This window comes from Rhineura floridana, chromosome 2, assembly GCF_030035675.1.
Source record: "Rhineura floridana isolate rRhiFlo1 chromosome 2, rRhiFlo1.hap2, whole genome shotgun sequence".
NCBI lineage: Eukaryota > Metazoa > Chordata > Lepidosauria > Squamata > Rhineuridae > Rhineura > Rhineura floridana.
Window position 1 is genome coordinate 219244236 of NC_084481.1, and position 19436 is coordinate 219263671.

The 19436-nt window shown below is 42.1% G+C and overlaps 2 protein-coding genes and 1 pseudogene across 2 annotated transcripts in view; 2 read left to right on the forward strand and 1 right to left on the reverse strand.

Moving 5' to 3' along the window:
• Window positions 1–1614: 1614 nt before the first annotated feature.
• Window positions 1615–19436, forward strand: part of TDRD9 (tudor domain containing 9) — a 153147-nt gene continuing 135325 nt past the window's right edge. The window contains exon 1 of the mRNA XM_061612279.1: window positions 1615–1871. Coding sequence (XP_061468263.1) covers window positions 1717–1871 — 155 coding nt within the window. The 5' untranslated portion in view covers window positions 1615–1716. The remainder of the gene's footprint in view (window positions 1872–19436) is intronic.
• RD3L (RD3 like) lies at window positions 8402–12291 on the reverse strand. Its single transcript, XM_061612282.1, has 3 exons — window positions 11460–12291; window positions 10192–10498; window positions 8402–8865 (listed from the first exon to the last, which is right to left on the reverse strand). Exons 1-3 carry the CDS (start codon window positions 11533–11535, stop codon window positions 8547–8549), a joined length of 702 nt encoding a protein of 233 aa, XP_061468266.1. The 5' UTR covers window positions 11536–12291; the 3' UTR covers window positions 8402–8546.
• Window positions 15975–16093, forward strand: LOC133378485 (5S ribosomal RNA; annotated as a pseudogene).

Here is a 19436-nt window from a genome sequence, read left to right on the forward strand (position 1 = left end):
TGTATAAATCTATGGTGTGGCCGCATTTGGAATACTGTGTACAGTTCTGGTCGCCTCATCTCAAAAAGGATATTCTAGAGTTGGAAAAGGTTCAGAAGAGGGCAACCAGAATGATCAAGGGGATGGAGCGACTCCCTTATGAGGAAAGGTTGCAGCATTTGGGGCTTTTTAGTTTAGAGAAAAGGCGGGTCAGAGGAGACATGATAGAAGTGTATAAAATTATGCATGGCATTGAGAAAGTGGATAGAGAAAAGTTCTTCTCCCTCTCTCGTAATACAAGAACTCGTGGACATTCAAAGAAGCTGAATGTTGGAAGATTCAGGACAGACAAAAGGAAGTACTTCTTTACTCAGTGCATAGTTAAACTATGGAATTTGCTCCCACAAGATGCAGTAATGGCCACCAGCTTGGATGGCTTTAAAAGAAGATTAGTCAAATTCATGGAGGACAGGCTATCAATGGCTACTAGCCATGATAGCTGTGCTCTGCCACCCTAGTCAGAGGCAGCATGCTTCTGAAAACCAGTTGCTGGAAGCCTCAGGAGGGGAGAGTGTTCTTGCACTCGGGTCCTGCTTGCGGGCTTCCCCCAGGCACCTGGTTGGCCACTGTGAGAACAGGATGCTGGACTAGATGGGCCACTGGCCTGATCCAGCAAGCTCTTCTTATGTTCTTATGTGTCTCTTGCCTTTTCTCCATGTAGCTGGAACATTTTATGTGGTTTTCCTCTGGCCAGTTTATCCTCACTACAACCCTGCCAGGTAGTTTAAGATGAGAAGTTAATGGGTGGTCCAAAGTGATCCACAAATCATCGCTGCCGAGTGGGGACTTTGAATAGTCTACCAACTACTATAGCACACAGCATAGGATTGCGCTTTGTGAACTAAATTGGGCGGGATATAAATCAAATAATAATAATAATAATAATAATAATAATAAATTGTTATGGGTGTTGGGAATTGTAGCGCCGCGAGGAAACTACCGTTCTCAGGATTCTTTGGGATGAGGTGGGGTGGATGTGCTTTAAATCTATAGTGTCTACGTCACACGCTAGATCATACCACAGCTTGGAAAAGTTACTTTTTTGAACTACAACTCCCATCAGCCTCAGCCAGCATGGCCACAGGATTGGGCTGATGGGAGTTGTAGTTCAAAAAAGTAACTTTTCCAAGCTCTTTTGTGAGATTATCTAATTCCTTCCACAGCTAAACTATAAAATGAAAGCTCAGTTGCTAGGAAATAAAGAAAAGCCCACAGCAGGAAGATGCACCCACAGGTCTCAAGTCAAGCAAGTGTGAACAAGGCTACAATCATATGCGCATGCTTACCCCGTTTAACAGGGTGGCACTTGAGCAAACAGGCAGAGGATTGCGCTGCAAAGTTGCAATCCTAAACGCACCTCCCAGCGAGTAAATCCAACTGATTTAAGTTGAAACGTGCTTGTACTCTAAGGCTGCAACCGTATGCACACTTAGCTGGAAGTAAGCCCCACTGAACACGATCAGAATTACTTCCAAGTAAAACATATAGGATTGCGTGGGAGGATGCGGGTCAAAAAGAAAAAAAGCACGCAACAATTTGCAGAATTCTCTCTGTGGAGTGCGGCACGTGGCTGTGGGCGGGGCCTAGCAATTAGCTCGCGGGTTGTTGGGCTGGCCGGTGGCCGCGGCCTGTGCCTTGTTAGTCGGCCCTTCTGGAAGTTCTCTTTAGAACTCAGACATGTTGCGAAAACTCACCGTAGAGCAGATCAATGACTGGTTCACCATCGGAAAGGCTGTTAGTGGGGTAGAGTTCCTGGGGGGCGAGCCCCCCGCTACAGTTTTGGCTTGTAACCGCGGTGGGTCTGCAAGAGAGCAGTTGCTTTCTGCCAAAGCGTAAGTATTTTTGCAGGAGATGTTGAATTCTATAGCTCGTTCTTCCACTGAACTCAGGCATAAAACACACATACACGTAGGTCCACGCGTACACGCGCTTTAGTGGTGTGAATTAATCAGTCTGAAGTGTTGGGGTCTCGGAAATCAGCCTGTACCATCTACTTTTCCAGGAAAACCTAGTAAGTGTGTCATGGCATGGTCTCCAGGGATGCCTTTGTGATGATAATATCCTAGAATGCAATCCTATGTGTTTACTCAGAAGTAAGCCATACTGAGTTTAGTGAGACTTAACTTCTTAGTAAGGGTGTATAGGATTGCAGCCTTCCTCGGTAAGGTACCACAAGATTCTTTGTCCTTTCTGCAAACGGATGTTTGTAAGGCCATAGGAACTGTGGTTTCCCCCTCACAGTGCTACACATTCCCAGCACCCTTAACACACTATGGTTCCCATGACTCTCTGCGGGAAGTCATGTGCTTTAAATGTGTGTTTAATGTGCTTTAAATATAAGGTGTGGTGGATCTGCTCTGAAGAAAGTGAGTCAAATCCAATGCTCCAAGAAGAAATAGGCCGTTGGGAATTTTCTAAAAGGTGTTTGAGGCCCCAAACTGTGTGTGTAGTGTTTGAAGCAGAAGAACGAAAAGAGAGATATGAGTTTTTAAAATTATTATTATATTTGTATACTGCCCCGTAGCTGAAGCTCTCTGGGCAGTTTACAACAATTAAAAACAAATGTACAAGTTTAAAAACATTTTTTAAAAAACAATAAGTATGCGTTCGCCTCAGTCACCAGGACAGACAGATGGTTGTGGCTGACCCCTGGTAACATGGCTAATGTGTTAAACGTTGGATTGTTTGCTGGACTATATAAGCTTTGGATCCAGGAAAGCTCTTTTGTAACTGCCCAGGTAGATCAAGACTAGGTCAATTAATCATGTTACTTACTACATGATCAATCTTCTAAATGGCTTAATCCAGCAGGCTCTTATATTATCTTGCAAAAACAGGTCAGTTGATTCTTCTCACCCCTTAAGAATTGTATCCCATCACTGTGGCCCAATGAGGCTGTCAAGGCAGTTTTGGAACAAAATAAAAACAAATTAACTTATAACTTAAAAACACAGGAACCCATAAAATATCTGTAGAATTTAAATTTGGTATTCAGAACCTCTAAATCGGCAATCTTCAAGCAACATACATTTAAAAATGCCGGCTGATAAGGTACCTCTCACTCAAGTAAAACCTCCCTAACTTGAGCTTTCTCTTCTCAAAAGCCACAAGATTGGTTTATTAAAACTCTGTTCATTCAAGTGTGATGGCTACTTATGTGTGCAAAATCTAGAGCTGTGTTTCTCAAACAGTGAGCCAGAACCTACCAGTGGGCCTTGGACCACTTTTAGGTTGTCCTCAGTGCCACATTCTGCCCAGTACCTCACTTGCCTGCCCCCCTCTCCCGCCATGACCTAGACTTTTGGTTGGACCAGTGCCAGCACCAGCAAGTCCTTGCATGCTGAGTAAAGGTGGCCGGGAGGCAGAGAAAAAAAAATTTTGGGGGGGGGGAAGGAATAGGCAAGAAAGTATCACCGCTGAGAAGGTAAATGGCTGGAGGAGGTGCTGAAGGAAACTAGAAAGTGAGGTAAAAGGTTTAATATTTTATTTATTTAATAAATAGTAATAATAAACTGGGAAGAAGCTTCCTATAGCAGGGATATAACAGGATTGTGGAGGAAGGATGAAATGTAATTATGAATGTAATGGGCCCATGCAGAAAAGGTCATAATTCTTATATTTTCTGTTATCGAGGATAAAATAAGGCTCTAAAGGTGAAGTTGGGTCACATCTACACCATATGTTAAAGCACTTTTATTCTGCTTCTAACCATTATGGTTTCTTCCAAAGAATCCTGAGAGCTGCAGATTGTTAAGGATGCTGGCAGCTGGTAGGAGGCTCCTCACAGAGCTACAACTCCCAGCACCCTTAATGAACCACAATTCCCAAGATTTTTTGAGCTAAACCATGATGGTTAAAATGGTACAAGAGTGCTTTAAATGAATGGTGTGGATGTGGCCTAGTTTGCAAGTGAGTCCAGGAAGGACAAGGAAGTTTCTAGGTGGGCCCTATTTCACAATATTTGAGAAGAGCATTTTGAACAGGAGAGCCTATGGCCGATAAGGGTTGTGGACCTCCAGATGTTGCAGGACTCCTAGGTTTCCCACCCTATGGTCCTGTACATGCTTGATTGGAAATGGACTGCCTTCAAGTCGATCCTGACTTACAGCGACCCTACGAATAGGGTTTTCGTGGTAAGCAGTATTTAGAGGGGGTTTACCATTGCCTCCCTCTGAGGCTGAGTGGCAGTGACTGGCCCAAGGTCACCCAGTGAGCTTCATGGCTATGTGGGGATTTGAACCCTGGCCTCCCAGGTCGTAGTCCAACACCTTAACCACTACACCACATTGGCTGTTACATGGTAGTAAATTCTGTTGAATTCAGTGGGACTTATTTTGTAGCAAACGTGCATAGACATGCGCTATAGGCACAGTTTTTGGTTGTAAAAACATCCCCTTTTTGTTAGAAATGTTGTGCACCTCACAACTAACAGAATTGTTTTTAACCAGCCCCTGCCTTTGAACAGAAGACATTCTTCAGAGACATGAACAGATTATAATGATGTTTCACCTGCTGATATCTGAAGATAACGATTGTTTCCCGTCTATTAACATTTTAATGAAAGAACTTGGTTTTATACATGAGCAATTTCCCCATCTTCTCATCTTCCATCTCCACCTCAAGACATGCATCCTCCTTTTTCATGGATTATTATAAGACCTCTAAGGTTATGAAAAACCTCAACCAAAAATGCATAGTCAGATCAGCTGTCACTCTCTCTACTATCACCCTAGCCCAGGGTTGGGGAACCTCCAGCTCATGCGCCACACTTGGCCCACCAGGCCTCCCCATTTGGGAAAACCACACCAACTTGCCTTACACCTGAGGTCAGATGTGTGGTGGGTAAGGGCAGGTCTTTAAAGGAACAACTGGGAGCTTAAAGCCCTGATCGTTCTTTTGCTGGGGCAGCGCATGCTCCCAACTCTCCGTTGGGTGATGGGCACACCTTGCTCAAGAAGGAGGAATCTGTTTCCATTTAATGGAAACCACATCTCCCACCCAGCGCTTCTCTTTGGAGTTGCCCTATGCTTTCCTTTCCACCTTCAACACTGGGGATGGAAAACAGAAGCACAGGGAGGCTCCTAAAGGGCAAGGAATTTTGGCAGGTGGGCGGGACAAGGGACTCACAATCATGTGACATCATAACGAGGTCAAATCATTGACAGGTGGGTTGCCCTCCCACCTGTCAGAGTTGGCCCGCAGGCTAGGGCCAGATAAAGATTTGGCCCTCAGTTCCAAAAAGGTTCTAATTGTCCTAGCCAATTCCATCCTCACCCTTTCCCTTTAACACTTTGTGCAAAAAAAGAAGGTACTTCACACAGCACCATAGTTTTATCTATCTAATTTACTCCCACAAAATGTCATGATGTCCACCAACTTGGATAGCTTCAAAAGAGGACTAGACAAATTCATGGAGGATAGTGCTGTTTTCCCTTCACTGTCGGAGGTGGTAGTTCTCTCAATACCGGTTGCTGTTGCATGTCTTATTTGTGGGCTTCCCATAGGCATCTGGCTGGCCTTTGTGAGAAGAACAGGATGCTGGTCTAGATGGGCCACTGGCCTGATCCAGCAGGTCAGAGTTTTTTTCTGTTCAGTTGACAAATGTGAGTGTGGTTAATTAACAACATTCACATCCCCACTCAGCCATGAACCTCACAGGGTGACCTTGGGCCGGTCACCAGCTCCCAGCCTAACCTACCTCACAGAGTTGTTGTGAAGAAAAAGTGGTGGTGAGAATCATGTACTACATCGTGAGCTGCTTGGGGAAAAGGTGGGATATAAATACTCTGTTGTGCTTTCTGTGTGCATGTACAAACTGACTGTGTTTTTTAATATTATTCTAGTAGTTTGAGAACTGTGGGGCCTCTTTGATCCAAGTTGAATTTGTTGAGATGGCAACATCAGGAAGGCCACAGATTCCCAACCACTGCCTTAGACTTAAAGTCTGATTCTGATTATAGTGCTGCCATGTAGTAACTGACCTGCAAAAGCTTGGCCCTGACTCGCTCTTGAACAGTTAACAACAGCTTGATATGTAGAAATCAGTGTTGTTGCCTGCTGTTTAAAGGCACAACTACAGAGGCTGGTTAAGAAATCGGTGACCCTACTGAGTAGCACTAGCACATTAAATTGGTCCATTGCTCTGCCAGGATCAAAGAAGAGAGAACAATTTTGGGCTGCTGTATAGTGGAGCGGTTATGATAATAGTAACACATTACTAGAAATAACTAGCTTTGCTGAGGATAGTAAAAGCTAGGTTTTAACCCTGGTAAGATTCACACTCACCTTGGGAAACACTGCACCAAAACTTGCCAATGCAGTCCTTAAATGTATCACAACACAATTCGTCTGACCATGTCTACTCAGAAGCAAGTCTTGTTGAATTCAGTGGGGCTTACTCCCAAGTAAAGCGGGGTTAGGATTGCAGCCTTACCCACTTCCCTTCCTATGCTTTCTGGTGTCATAACCCTAGGATGGGAAGTATGTAGTTCTTGTTCTGTAACTGGGGGAGTTAAATTTAGCTTGGATGTGTTTGCAGGAAAAGTCAGTTCCGGCAACCATTTTCATTGATTTTCTGCTCTACTTGTTTCAGTTGTGGCCACAGTTTCCACATGTCAATTTCAAACTATGAAAAAAAACCTTCAGCATGATCCTCCACAACAGATGCTTGGGGGCAAAAACATAGAGTGAAGTTTGTGTGCAGTGTGTACATGAAAGCAAATGAGCTTGGAACATCTATATATTCCAAGCTTGTTCATCTTTATATAACCATGACTTCTGTAGCCTTGTACAGAACTACTTTTTTTTTTTAAAAAAAAACCCCATTAACTCTGTATTAGAAAATATCCTGTAAGGTAATGTCAGTCTGTTTAAATCACAACCACTTTTTGAAACAAACTATGTCTTACCGAGTAACAAGTACTCCAACCACCAATGAAGCAGGCAGGAACCTCCCCCCCCCCAATTTAAGGTTAAAAGTCAAAGCTGGAAAAACATTTGAAACTCCGAGTCCCAGCATCAAATGCGTTAGAAGAACCAGCATCTTTTTTTGCTAGCTTGTTTCCGGTTTTGGAGTTTGCAGCCCTGATGAAAGAGCCTTGAACAGCACAATCCTAAGCATGTAGATCCTGAGTAGAATGGGATTTATTCCTAGTAATTGTACCATAACTCTCTTTAGGAATTGCTTGGTGCTGATTGTGGAATATGTATTGAGCTCCTGCCACCCCCAACTGTTTAACTTGGCAATTTTGCAGTTCGGGCAACATGCTGTAGCTTCCCTTCCTTTGTCCCCCAAGTTTTCACATCGTTTATTGTTATAGAATTGTTTTCAACTTAGAACTTTATTCTAGTATATACAAATGCTAACCCAAAGCCATAGTATGTTTGTTTACATTCTTCCATAGTTGTCTTTTGCCTTACTCCTGTCTGTTGTCTCTTTCACTGTGCTTGCAGTACTTGCCTGTTTTTTTTCCCCCTTACAAGAAGTCTGCAGGTTGCCATGTTCTTTGGCACTATACATTGGTCATTTTCAGCCTTCTCAAACCTAGGATTCATTTTTAACTCCCCAAACTGCAGCATAGGAATTGTTTCTTCTCAACCCCACTATGTGTTTAGGATGTTTGTACAGAGAATAGATTTTTTAACATATTGTCACACAGGGGGTGGAAGTTCTGCTCCTTTCCTACATAACTATTAACTCCTTTGTTATCAGGTCGAATCTTTTCTTTTCCTGCCTCTCTCTTTAAAAAAGCAAATAGTGGTGATTGCCATTGTTTTAATATGTGTTTAATATGTGTTATAAACGTTTTAAATTTAAAAATTTTTAAGGAAGCCCATTTTTAATGTTGTTTGAATTGTTTTAAATATGTGTTTTATTGTATTTTGATATTGTCTGTTGTGAACCGCCCAGGGAGCTTCGGCTATGGGGCGGTATATAAATTTAATAAATAAACAAACAAATAAATAAATTGTTGTGACTCACCTTAAGCCAGAGTGCATCCCATTTGTGGGTCCTCCTGCCCTATCCATTGAAAACCAGTGTTATAAATCGAATATAGAAAAAGCTACTTCTGTTTCCCCCCCTTTTTTTTTTACTGTTGAGTTTTTGTTTCAGATTACTTTTGGGAAGATTACATCTGTGCCAGTCATAAAACAAAAAAAATCTGCCGTTGCTTTTCACAGTGCTTGTATTTTTTAAAATATTGCAAACTGGAGTTTACTACTATGCATGCTTATGGAAACAATATAACCAACATTCTTTAAATATCTCATTAAAAAAGGTCTACTCTACAGTATGTACTTGGTTAGAAGGTTGTTTTACACAACATTATTAGCTAGCAAAACAGTAGAAAGAGGTTGGCATTCTAATTATTCTAAGGACTGTAATGTGTAGGTTGTAATCAGTTTAAAATTCAGAATTTGCAGCAATGGGTCTGGGGTACTGGTGATTTCTTTGGAGCATTGAATCTTGTTGGAGGGAAACTGAGGGAAGCTGAGACTGAAGTGCATCATTGGGAAGAGGGGAAAACTTCGCTTGATGGGTAGTAATAGGGGAGATTCCAAATTCTGTGGGAGAAAGTTGGAAACATGCCCTGAGTGTTTTTGTCAACGTAACTGGATACAGTTGGGATCTCCTCTTTGTCTGTTTTGCCAGAGGTGTCACCAGGTGCTACCATGTGCACGGAGCAGTTTGTATTCCAAATGTCGGCCAGTTGGTCCTGTTGAACTTCTTTTTTGAAATTGGTTAGGAACTCTTTTAAAACTTGCTTGAATATGTATACAATTTCCCAAGGTAAAACATCATTTTCTGCCAGAACCTCACGAAATCTAGAAAGAAGAGGGGAAAAATGCAAACCCCAAAAAACTGAAATCTAAGGAGCTTTCAGACAACCTGTTTATTGAACATTTGTCCTGATTTATTTGCAGGGAGAGTGGAAGGCACTGGCTATTTCATGAGCATTCATTTTGATTTGATTGTAGGGAGGTTAGATGACATTGTGCTTACTTTTCTAAGCTCAGTCTTTGGGGGAAGTGAGTTTATTGTGCAAGACCTTCCAGTCAATTATACTTGTGCAGTCCAAAATAGTGACAGTATAGAAGTGTGTGAATATCTCTTATATCTTGGGTAAAGGGGAAGGGAGACATTCTGTCCTTTTTGGTTGTTTTCTAAAAATGCCACCAAGAAACGGGAGAATGTGCTTCTAATGCATTTTGATGCTATACAACAGTGGAAGTTTTTTTTTTCTGTGTTAAGCTGTCTGAGCAAGTTGATTCAATCTGATGTTGCCCTTGAGCCTTCTACAAGGCTCAAAAGGAGACCATAGGTTTGTTCTGATTTTTTTTTTAAAAAAAATCCTGTACAGTGCCTGTGGGGGAAAATATTGTGTATATATAGAATTAAGAATACTTGAATGGAGAACTTCAAAGAGACTCCTTTTGTAGGTAGAACATATTATCTTTACCAGAGTGTATATGAATTTGAATCTTGAGTCACTAGTTTTACACTCACAATGATACTAAGCAGTTTTAAAGCTATACACACTGGAAAAAACATAGTTCCTTAATATGTTGAGACATAACATCTCTAGTAAAGCTAGTGTATGTATCTGACTCTTAAACAATAAAGCTCCTTTAATATGCGATAGGCATTCAATTCATGTGCGTTGAATTGTGTGGCAAAGTTACGGGTTTTGTTTCTAGAAGAATTTGGAGACTTAAGATTAGGGTTTTGGCTTATCACATTCTAGGAACAGATAAATCTTGAAAGTTGCATTAGATTATTTTTAACCTAAACAGTTACATTTGTCAAAAGCAATCCTGTGCACACTTAACTTGGGGTACCCCACTGAACATGGAGAGGTTTTTGAATAAGGAGAGGCTTTTGAACAAGCTATGATGGCGAGGCTAGAGTCCCAAGCATACTTCCCAAGAAAGCAAGCCTTATGCTTTCTTTCCATGCAAGATCCTTTCCTTGTAGTCATGATCAGGACCATGTTATTAGACCTCAGCATGGTTACTTGGGCCTGTACACCTGAAATATTGGTTTTACTAGGTTTCAGGTAAACATTGTTAAGGTGAAGCAGTAAGGGAACAGGTTTACTTTATTTTTTCTCCAGACGTTTATGTGATACCAGGTCAATACAATGGCTTTACCTGCTAAGGATGATTCCAGTTTGGCACGGTTGGATTTGGGAGCAAAGGACTTCAAGCTGTCTTTGTTCAGTAGTTGGGATAGTTATCTGAGGACTTTGCTGACTCTTTAGCCAGTTGTAATCCATGCTGGCCTTCTGAACTTTCTGTTCATTTTCTATCTCCTGTATCAGGCATTGACGTTCTTTCAAGTGCCATTTCAGTTCCCTAAGGAGGGTCTTTGTCACGACGTCTGAGCCAGGGTATTGTCCAGTTTTATAGGAATAAGTTTTTGGCCATTTTATCCAGCCAAAGAATGGCATTTTGACAACTAATTAAAAGGGAGAGGGGGAGGGGGAGAGAAAGAGAGAGAGAAATGTATGTTGGTGCTACTAAGATAAATGGAAAAGTCTTTCTTAGGGTTCTTCAGGTTTGATAAATGTTGTAACTGCACCATCACAATCTAATATATTTAGACTGCAATCCTATACACATTTTACCTCAGAGTAAGGCAATGGACTTTACTTCTGAGTAGACATGTATAGGATTGCTCTATTGGGTAAAAAATGGAAAATGGACTGCCTTCAAGTCGATCCCGACTTATGGCGACCCTATGAATAGGGTTTTCATGGTAAGCAGTATTCAGAGGGGTTTTTCCATTGCCTCCCTCTGAGGCTAGTCCTCCCCAGCTTGCCATAGCTGCACAAGCCAGACCCTTCCTTCTCTGCAGCTGCCCGCTGGGGATCAACTGTGCTCCTTGGGACTATGCAGCTTGCCCACGGCTGCACAGGTGGGCAGGTGATCTTTAGCTGGCGCTTTACACCCAGGACACACAAGTGGGGATTTGAACTCACAAACTCTGGACTCCCAGCCAGGCTCTCCTCCCCACTGTGCTGTACCAGCTGTCAAATGGATAACCATCCAATAAGCATTTAAGCTTGCCTCCCCTTTGAAACCAGTTTCAATTTGGGTCAGATTATGTCGTTAGTGTGAGTGACAAAGTTAGAAAAGCTTTTCTATTAGACTCAATAGTTCTAGTTGCAAAGATACATATATGCACATGCACACATTCATGTGGATGTATACAGTTTAGTATGCTGTTAGAAATGTGAATGTAAATGTAGATATATATGTGTAAAGTCTGAATTGATACATTTTTCATGCAAGACAAGTTATTTGGGGTTAGTCTTAGTGATTTTATATCTGTTTTTAGTCAATACAATTTCTATAGTCAATACAGTTTTTGTGCTTTTCATTTCATAAGTTTTGAGTCAAATGACTCATCTACTTACTGTACTTCTTGAAAGGCGTATCTTTTCCCAAGGAGGAGGCTGTGGATGAGTTTTGCTCGACGTGAAGATTGTTCATTCCAGCATGTCCTGCTTTACAGGCTGTCTCACGATCTGTAAAGAAAACACACAAGTGTTCCTCACTCTACCCACTTGAGAGAAGAGCATTGTAGGCACATGCATCCTCTTTCATCCTTTCCAGCTTCTGAGGTTGCTTGATTTGTTTCTGAGCCCGAGGACTTGGATGTGGCTCCTTCCAAAATTCTTCTCACAAAATCCATTCGGGGCTTCTGCCTTTTGAACAGAGTATTGCCTTCAGCAGTAATTCCTCCACTCTGTGTGGGGTTGTTTTATGGTTGTTTTTAAATTAAAGGCAAAAACTGCAATTTCAGAAGCTTGTTATGGCTGCAAAATGCATCCAAAGTTATTGTCGGTAGCCAGACAAATAATGATAGTCTCTGAAGTTATGCCAGATGTGCTTCTAGCTAAAATTAAGACTGTTGGTGGGATGATGCGATGCTTGGATGTGCCTTGCCATAGGTCACAGATTGGTGCTGTCTTTCTATGTCTGTAGCGCTCTAAAAATAACCACGTTGCTTTTGTTGTCGAACTCAACTTTCAGGCCATTTCGATGCTGGATATTTTGTTAAAAAAATTTTTTTTGGTCCCCTCCTGTTATACCTGGGATGGGGGAAGAAGAGAATGGATCAGACTGCTCTGTTTACCTGTCTACAGTTATACAAGTATATATAAAAACAATGCCTTGTGAGAGCTCATGTCATGGATTTGTACCAGTTAAAGGCTACTTGCAGTTTATGGAGAGAGATTCCTACTCTGTTCTTTCCCTGATTAAATTAATCTATTCATATTTGCGTAGTTCTTATTTATAGTCCACAGCTGTTAGCAGGTTTGTGCCTTTTTTTTTAACATGATGATGGTATTTAAAGAAGCAGCCTGCTTTGCTAGCACCTCCAGTAAACCATGAGAAACTCGGTTTTAAAAAATAAAAATCCTAGCTTATTAGCTAGGATCAGGCAGCATAGTTACATACCCTGGCCTGTTTGCCCATCTACTTCAGTATTGTCTGCTCTGACTGGCAGTGGCTCTCCAGATCTCTTGACTGGGTATCTTTCCTGTCACTGGCTTACCTGATTCTTTCAGCAGGGGATACCAGGAAACGTGGGGGTCTTCTGTATATAAAGCATATGCTTCAGCACTGAACTATAGGAGCATAGGAGAACGCAGGAAGTTGCTTATACTGAGTCAGACCTATTGGTCCATCTAGCTCAGTATTGTCTACACTGGCTGGCAGCAGCTCTCCAGGGTTTCAGGCAGGAGGCTTTCCCAGCCCTACCTGGTGATGCCAGGGATTGAATCTGGGACCTTTTAAATGCAAGGCAGATGCTCTGCTACTGAGTCCATAGCCTACAACACTTCCTCAAGTAACTATGGTCCTCTCCAAATAACCTAGACCTTAGCTCTTTTAAGAAACGATATCCAGGTCCTGCTGGAGATTTCTCTGTTATGTGAATATGACACCTTCCTTTGCTATCTGGTTTATTGAGGGGGGGAAGTGGGGAATATCCATTTTAAGATTCATTATATATGCTGTTCATGCAAAATGTCTTTTAAGTGGCCACTTTGTCATACCTTTTATTACATTTCTTGCCATCAACCTGAGCAGCAAAAGTAGACTTAGAACTCTGTTCTCTTTCTCCCTCCTTCTGTCGTAATTTTCAGTGACAACATTCTCTTTTTAATTGTTGGTCTCTCTCCCTGTCAACCCCTTACCCCCTCGGGTGTGTTGTATTGTTGTGTGGGAAGAGTGGCTCTGCAGATCTGGCCCAGATGTCATGCAGTATCAAGGGTGATGTGTGTGGCTGTTATTAAAGTTGATATTATTTATATGTTGGAAAAATTCAGGTGTCAGTATTAATCATCCTCAGCGGGGAGGCTTTCACATTGCAGTGTATATGGGGCGGTGCAAAAAACAGGGAAGAGACTGAACTTGTAATGACAGAGCTGTCTTTGCAGATTTTCAGACAGAAGTAAAATGTTTCCTTCCTCCTCCTGTTGTTGTAAAAACAAAAAGGTATATTGCATAAGAAAGTTAAAACAACAACAACAAAACCTTGTTATACGGTTCCTTGGGTAATGGGATTCTTTGACAAAAGGATCAACTAAACTGTGGAATGTATATGTTCAATGAGCAAACTGTTGGAGATAATTAGAGTTGCTTAAAAATGGTATATAATGTGGGTGGAAATTGTAAATGTCTGGCATCCCCACTGCCTGCCCCCCTTTCCCCCAGCTGTGCAGATAAAGGAAAGATGTTTTCTTTGAGCGTAGGTAAGAATTTGGTTTGACAGAATTGCTGTGTTGCAAATGCTTAATAGAAAAACTGGATTCTCTCCTCACCCCCACCCCCCTGGTATATTTTCATAGGTAGGTAGGTAGATAGTAAGATGTCAGATGAACAGATAATGCAAGAATTTTTGTGAGTATGGGGGATCTTGTAGTTTTGGTGGAGGGGCCATAGCTGAGTGCATGCTTTGCTCTGTCTGAAACCTTGGGGAGCTACTGCCTGTTAGTGAGTAGAGAATACTAAGCTAGGTGGACCAATGGTCTGATTCAGTAAATGGCAGCTTCTTCCACCAGCAACTTCCTTAGTCCAGGGTTACATGCATTGCGTCACTGCTTCCTGTGCGCATGATCATAAGAATTGTCTTGCTGGGTTGGATTAGGGCTCCACCCGTCTCACCATTCTGTACCTGCTGGTAGACTTCTCATGGGCATCTGGTTGGCCACTGTGAGAACAGGATGCTGGACTAGATGGGCCACTAGCCTCATCCAGCAGGGCTCTTCTTACGTTCTCAAACAGTGGCCAGCCAGAAATCTTTCCACACTTGCACCCAGGATATGAATGTAACAGCCTTTTTCGTTGGTTCCCAGCACATGGCATTTAGAAGTAGAACGTTGCTGTCCATCTGCAGGTTTTGTTATTTATTGATTATGGGGAAGAGCCTTCACTGAGTGGCAGAGCACATGCTTTGAATGCAGAAGGAATCCAGGTTCAATTCCTGACATCTCTGGCTTGGTCTAGGAAAGACTCCTGGCTGAAACCCTGGAGAGTTGCTGCCATTTGGTGTAGACCATGGATGGGAACCCTGTAGCCCTCCAGGTTTGTTGGACTCCAACCCATCAGCCCCTGCCAGCGTGGCCAGTGCAGTGGGCAGGGGTGATGGGACTTAGAGTCAGCAACAACTGGAGGGCTATAGGTTCTTCATTCCCAGTGAGATAATTCTGAGCCTAGATGGACCAAGGCTGTCGGAGAGTCGCGATGCTGGGAACGTAGAGTTATGAGCGAGCTTATGTGTGTGTGTTTGAATCCTCGCTAAAGATTATACCTTCCTTGCAAATTAGTCAGACAGACACTTTAAGCTTTAAAATAAGAAATAACTACTTTATTTTGGAAGTACATACTTGATAGGAAAGAGTCCTATATCTAACTAACTAGCTAAGTTGGAGCTGCAAACACTGAGCCCACTGCTTGCCCTCATGTTTGGAGGAGAGGGAGAGGCAAAGGATTATGTCTGCTCTCCCTCACAAGAGAAAGAAGAAGATAAGAAGAAGGGAAGGAACTGTGATCAACATCCTTTGCATATCAGTCTAGTAGGACGGAAGAGACAGCAGGAGATCAAAGGACAGGTATAGCCTAGCAACCAGAAGGTCTCCTCTCTAGCTATCCTTTATAACCCCATGCAGCCTCAACCCACAAGTTGGAGTTGAACCACATATTCCAACAAAGGCAGCTGCCTAAATTGCTGTTAGAGTTTAATCCTGCCCTTTCTCCAAGGAACGTAGGATGGCATAAAGGTTCTCTCCCCACCCGCTTAATCCTGACAAAAACCTTGTGAGGTGGGTTGAATGGAGAGTGACTGGTGTACAGTGAGCTTTGTGGCTGAGTGGGGATTTGAACATGGATGTCTCTGGTCCTCGCATTATGTCACGCTTCCTGTGATTTAGCATCTTTTTTAAAAAAAAGAAATTATAATTAATTTTGCAATGGACCTAACCAGGAGGTCCATCTTAAAAGCGGCCGTGTGCTGTGCAATGTTGCTCTGAGGTCTTTCCAAACATAATTTCTGTAACCTGCTGAGAGGTTCCAAAAGTCTCTGGATTCAGCTGCCGTTAAAAGTTTTTGTGTCGGTCACTCCGTGCTCCACCACAGACAGGAAATCTCTGACAAGCAAATTGATATCTGCTGTGTTAATTTGGTGTCTCTTCCTTATTTCAGATAAAGTGGTGCTCTCAGTAACACATGATGAAAACGGCTCTGCTTGATCTCAGCTGGCAAATGACTCATGCCCTGAAGTATCAAGTTAGGTTTTTTGTTTTATCTGGAGCAATAAGTAGTGATGGCTTCTTTGCTTACGTAAGCCTGCATCCTTATCAGTTTGGCAGTTGGCTGCTTAATGTTATCTTTGTTGCTTTTTAAAGATATGTATTCACTGTACTGTCTATGGCCATACTACCCTGAACGCGCCCGATCTCGTCTGATCTTGGAAGCTAAGCAGGGTCAGACCTGGATAGTACTTGGATAGGAGACCGCCTGGGAATACTGTGTGCCGTATGCTTAGAGGAAGGCAATGTTAAACCACCTCTGAATACCTCTTACCATGAAAACCCACGAATATGTCCAAAAAAGATTCATAGGGTCGTCATAAGTTGTAATTGACTTGAAGGCATATAACAACAACATTCACTGTACTAGGCGGAGGCTTTTAATTAATATTCATTACAGCTGCCCACTCAATCAGGTAAAAAAGAAACGGATTGCTGGGTGAAAGGAATGGGTCTGCAGAGGCACCATCACCCAGTGGAAGAGCACATGCTTTGTATTCAAAAGATCCCACATTCAGTTGCCAGCATATTTAATTGAAAGGATCAAGTTGCAGGTGATGAGCAAGACCTTGATTATGTGACCTTTTTAGGCCAGTGGTCACACTTTGAATTTTGGGAAAGTGCCATGAGTATGAGTCACAAAATGGCAGATGTAGAGCATGGCATAACATGATGGTTTGCAATACTGACTATATAATGAATTGGTGAATTGTTAGATATATATGCTAGGCAATCCCTTGTTTTCAAGGCAGTTATTGATTGACTGATTTATTGATTTATATCCTGCCCTTCCTCCCAGCAGGAGGTCTCTTTTTGGTAGGAGCGAGAAAAAGAAAAATATCAGAAAAACACCTTCTGAGAAAGTTTGGCTTAAATGAAATATCTAGTACTAAAAGTCTTCCCCATCTTAATGGAAATTGGTTAAAGCAGCCTGCTTTCATCCAATTGCGCATGTGACTTTCGTTTGCATTGTTAGAGAATTTGCATGAGATCAAATGTACATCTCTCTCACACACACAGGCACATGTGTGCAAAGGGATGTGATTTGTTTGTCCATGCTGGTTCAAAAGCATTCAGTCGACCTAACAGGCTGGTATCAATTTGAGTTTGTTCTTTGTCCACTCATTCATTCATTGGCGATCACTCGTGGCTGAGTAAGATTGTCTTCCAGGGTAAGGTCTTTAACAGTGGGTCCGTAAGTGACCATGGAGGCCAATTCTGGATCCACACAGCCTCCCACAATGAGGACATAGGTTTCCAGATGGAAGATGGTCACGATGAGGATTTGCTTGACGTGCCTTCCACTTAGCTCGTTTGTCCCTTTCACCCTTTACTCGTGCTTCTTCAAAGTCCATAGCACCGTCTTCCAAAGCAGCTACTTTACTCCCAACTTAAGGATGGAAACGGAATATCGGTGGATAGCAAAAGAGGTTTAAAGATGTTCTCAAAGCTAATCTAAAAAAATGTAACATAAGCATCGAGAACTGGGAAGCCTTGGCCCATGAGTGTCCCTTTGTCCACTAGCCACTGCTTTTACCTATTCTTTTTCTCCTTGCAAAAAAAATAGTGATATTAATATTGGTAAATGAAAGGAAATACTAATAAAATCATTATTCTTAATATCAATATTTTAGAGGTGAATTATAAAAAAAGTTTACAAAAATAGCCGTGGAAAATTGCTACATAAAAATCTGATTTGCAACAATAGAGAAAAAGCTTAATGGAAAATTTGGGACCAAATCCAAATTGGGTGGAATTTTAGCACATCCCTAATTGACGGTGAGGGAGACAAGTTGCTGTCCACATTGCAATGCAGATGGAAATGTGCATCACCCTCCAGCTTCACATGCAGCACCTTCTTGCAGTGTGATTGTTTCAGTCTTCTAATTTTTGGATGAGAATTTGAAAGAAAACACAATGCTTCATATGTTGGGATGGTCACTGTTTTTCACAGTGTGCAGCTGTTGTAGCTGCATCTCTTCCATGTTATATAATTCACTAATAGGCAAAAAACCTTGCGGTTTAAGAATGTACCTATAGCCCACAGATATTTCTACCAAACTTTAAAAAGCAGGGGAATTGGGCAGCTATAGTGAATGCACCAGGGGAGCAGGAGACCTGAACTCCTCTCTGAGATATTGGACTGTCCTACAAAGTTGTCAAAATGCAAACACAATTTGGGTTGGTCTTTCACAGTCCAATCCACTTGCTGTGTAGCTTGGAAGAATTTGGTAACATGTGCCTCTGAGCATATGGTGAGTGGTGGCAACACCTGCCATCTCCAAAGATGGAAAATTATATTTTTGTATGTTTGTTGGTGTTCTTCTTACTTTGCTTCTTTCCTGTGTTACTAATGTTTCTACAGAGAATCTAAACCAGAAAGTTTTCCCCCTCATTATTCATCCTAGAAATCTGTGTCAAAATTATTTTTATTAATTTCAAAGCCTTTTTATTGGTCATTGTCATGTGATGGTGAAGACAGCCTTTTGTGTTTTATATTGGAGGTTATGTTCTATTTCTATTTTGGGTGCATTAACAGATGAATCTGAAACTGCAGTTTGATGTAAAATCAGACTGATTACAATATGCTGCTACTTTAGCAATGATTCTAGTTGTTGGAAGAAAGAGTATTCATGTTTTCAGCCTGCTATGTTTAAACCACTTTATTTAAGGCAAGGTGTTCACGATCAATTAAAAACAGAGCACACCTAGAATTTTGCTAGAATATATTTCACCTCTGTTTTATCTTGTGCAAATTGAGACACTTCTGAGGTCCACTGGAGACTATTTTGCAGAAGTCAGTGCCATTATTCCAATTTCCCTGCTTTTTAAAGTTTGGTAGAAATATCTGTGGGCTATAGGTACATTCTTAAACCGCAAGGTTTTTTTGCATATTAGTGAATTTCCCTGCTTTTTAATCCGGGAGGTAAGAAATGGGATCCTGTGCAAGTTTGCTGAGAATGGATTGATCATTTGCATGCTTATTGAGTTAGGTGGGATTTACACACACACACACCAGGCAATCAGGTGAAACTGACCACAGGGGATGGGGAAGGGGGAGGGGGGAGGAGGGAGGGGTGGAAAGGCAGAGCGGAGGACTGGGATGGGAGCAGGCAGGAGGGGGAGGGGAGAAGGTCAGATGTGGTTGTTTGCATGTTTATTGAGTTCAGTGGGATTTACTCCCATGCAGTCATGCTTAGGATAGGTAAAACTGACTGGGGGGGAGGGCTGGAGTGGGCAGGGAAGTCGGAAGAAGGAAGAGGGGAGGAGAAAGGGAGAGGAAAGGGGAAGGAGGGAAAAGGCAGGTCTGATCATTTGTATGATTATTGAGTTGAATCGAATATACTCCTATGCAATCATGATTAGGATAGGTAAAACTGACCAGGCTGGGCCTGCCAACCAAGACGTCTTCTGTATCTTTCACAGTTGGGCAGGGGGAAGGGACAATTCTGCCTTGTGGTTTTTCCCATTACAATGTTGCAAGAAAACTGGCACTTGGCTGACTTTCTCTTCTCCTAAAGATACAGGATCAGTGTCAGGCCCTGAACCTGGCAACCCTACCTCTCACCCAAATTT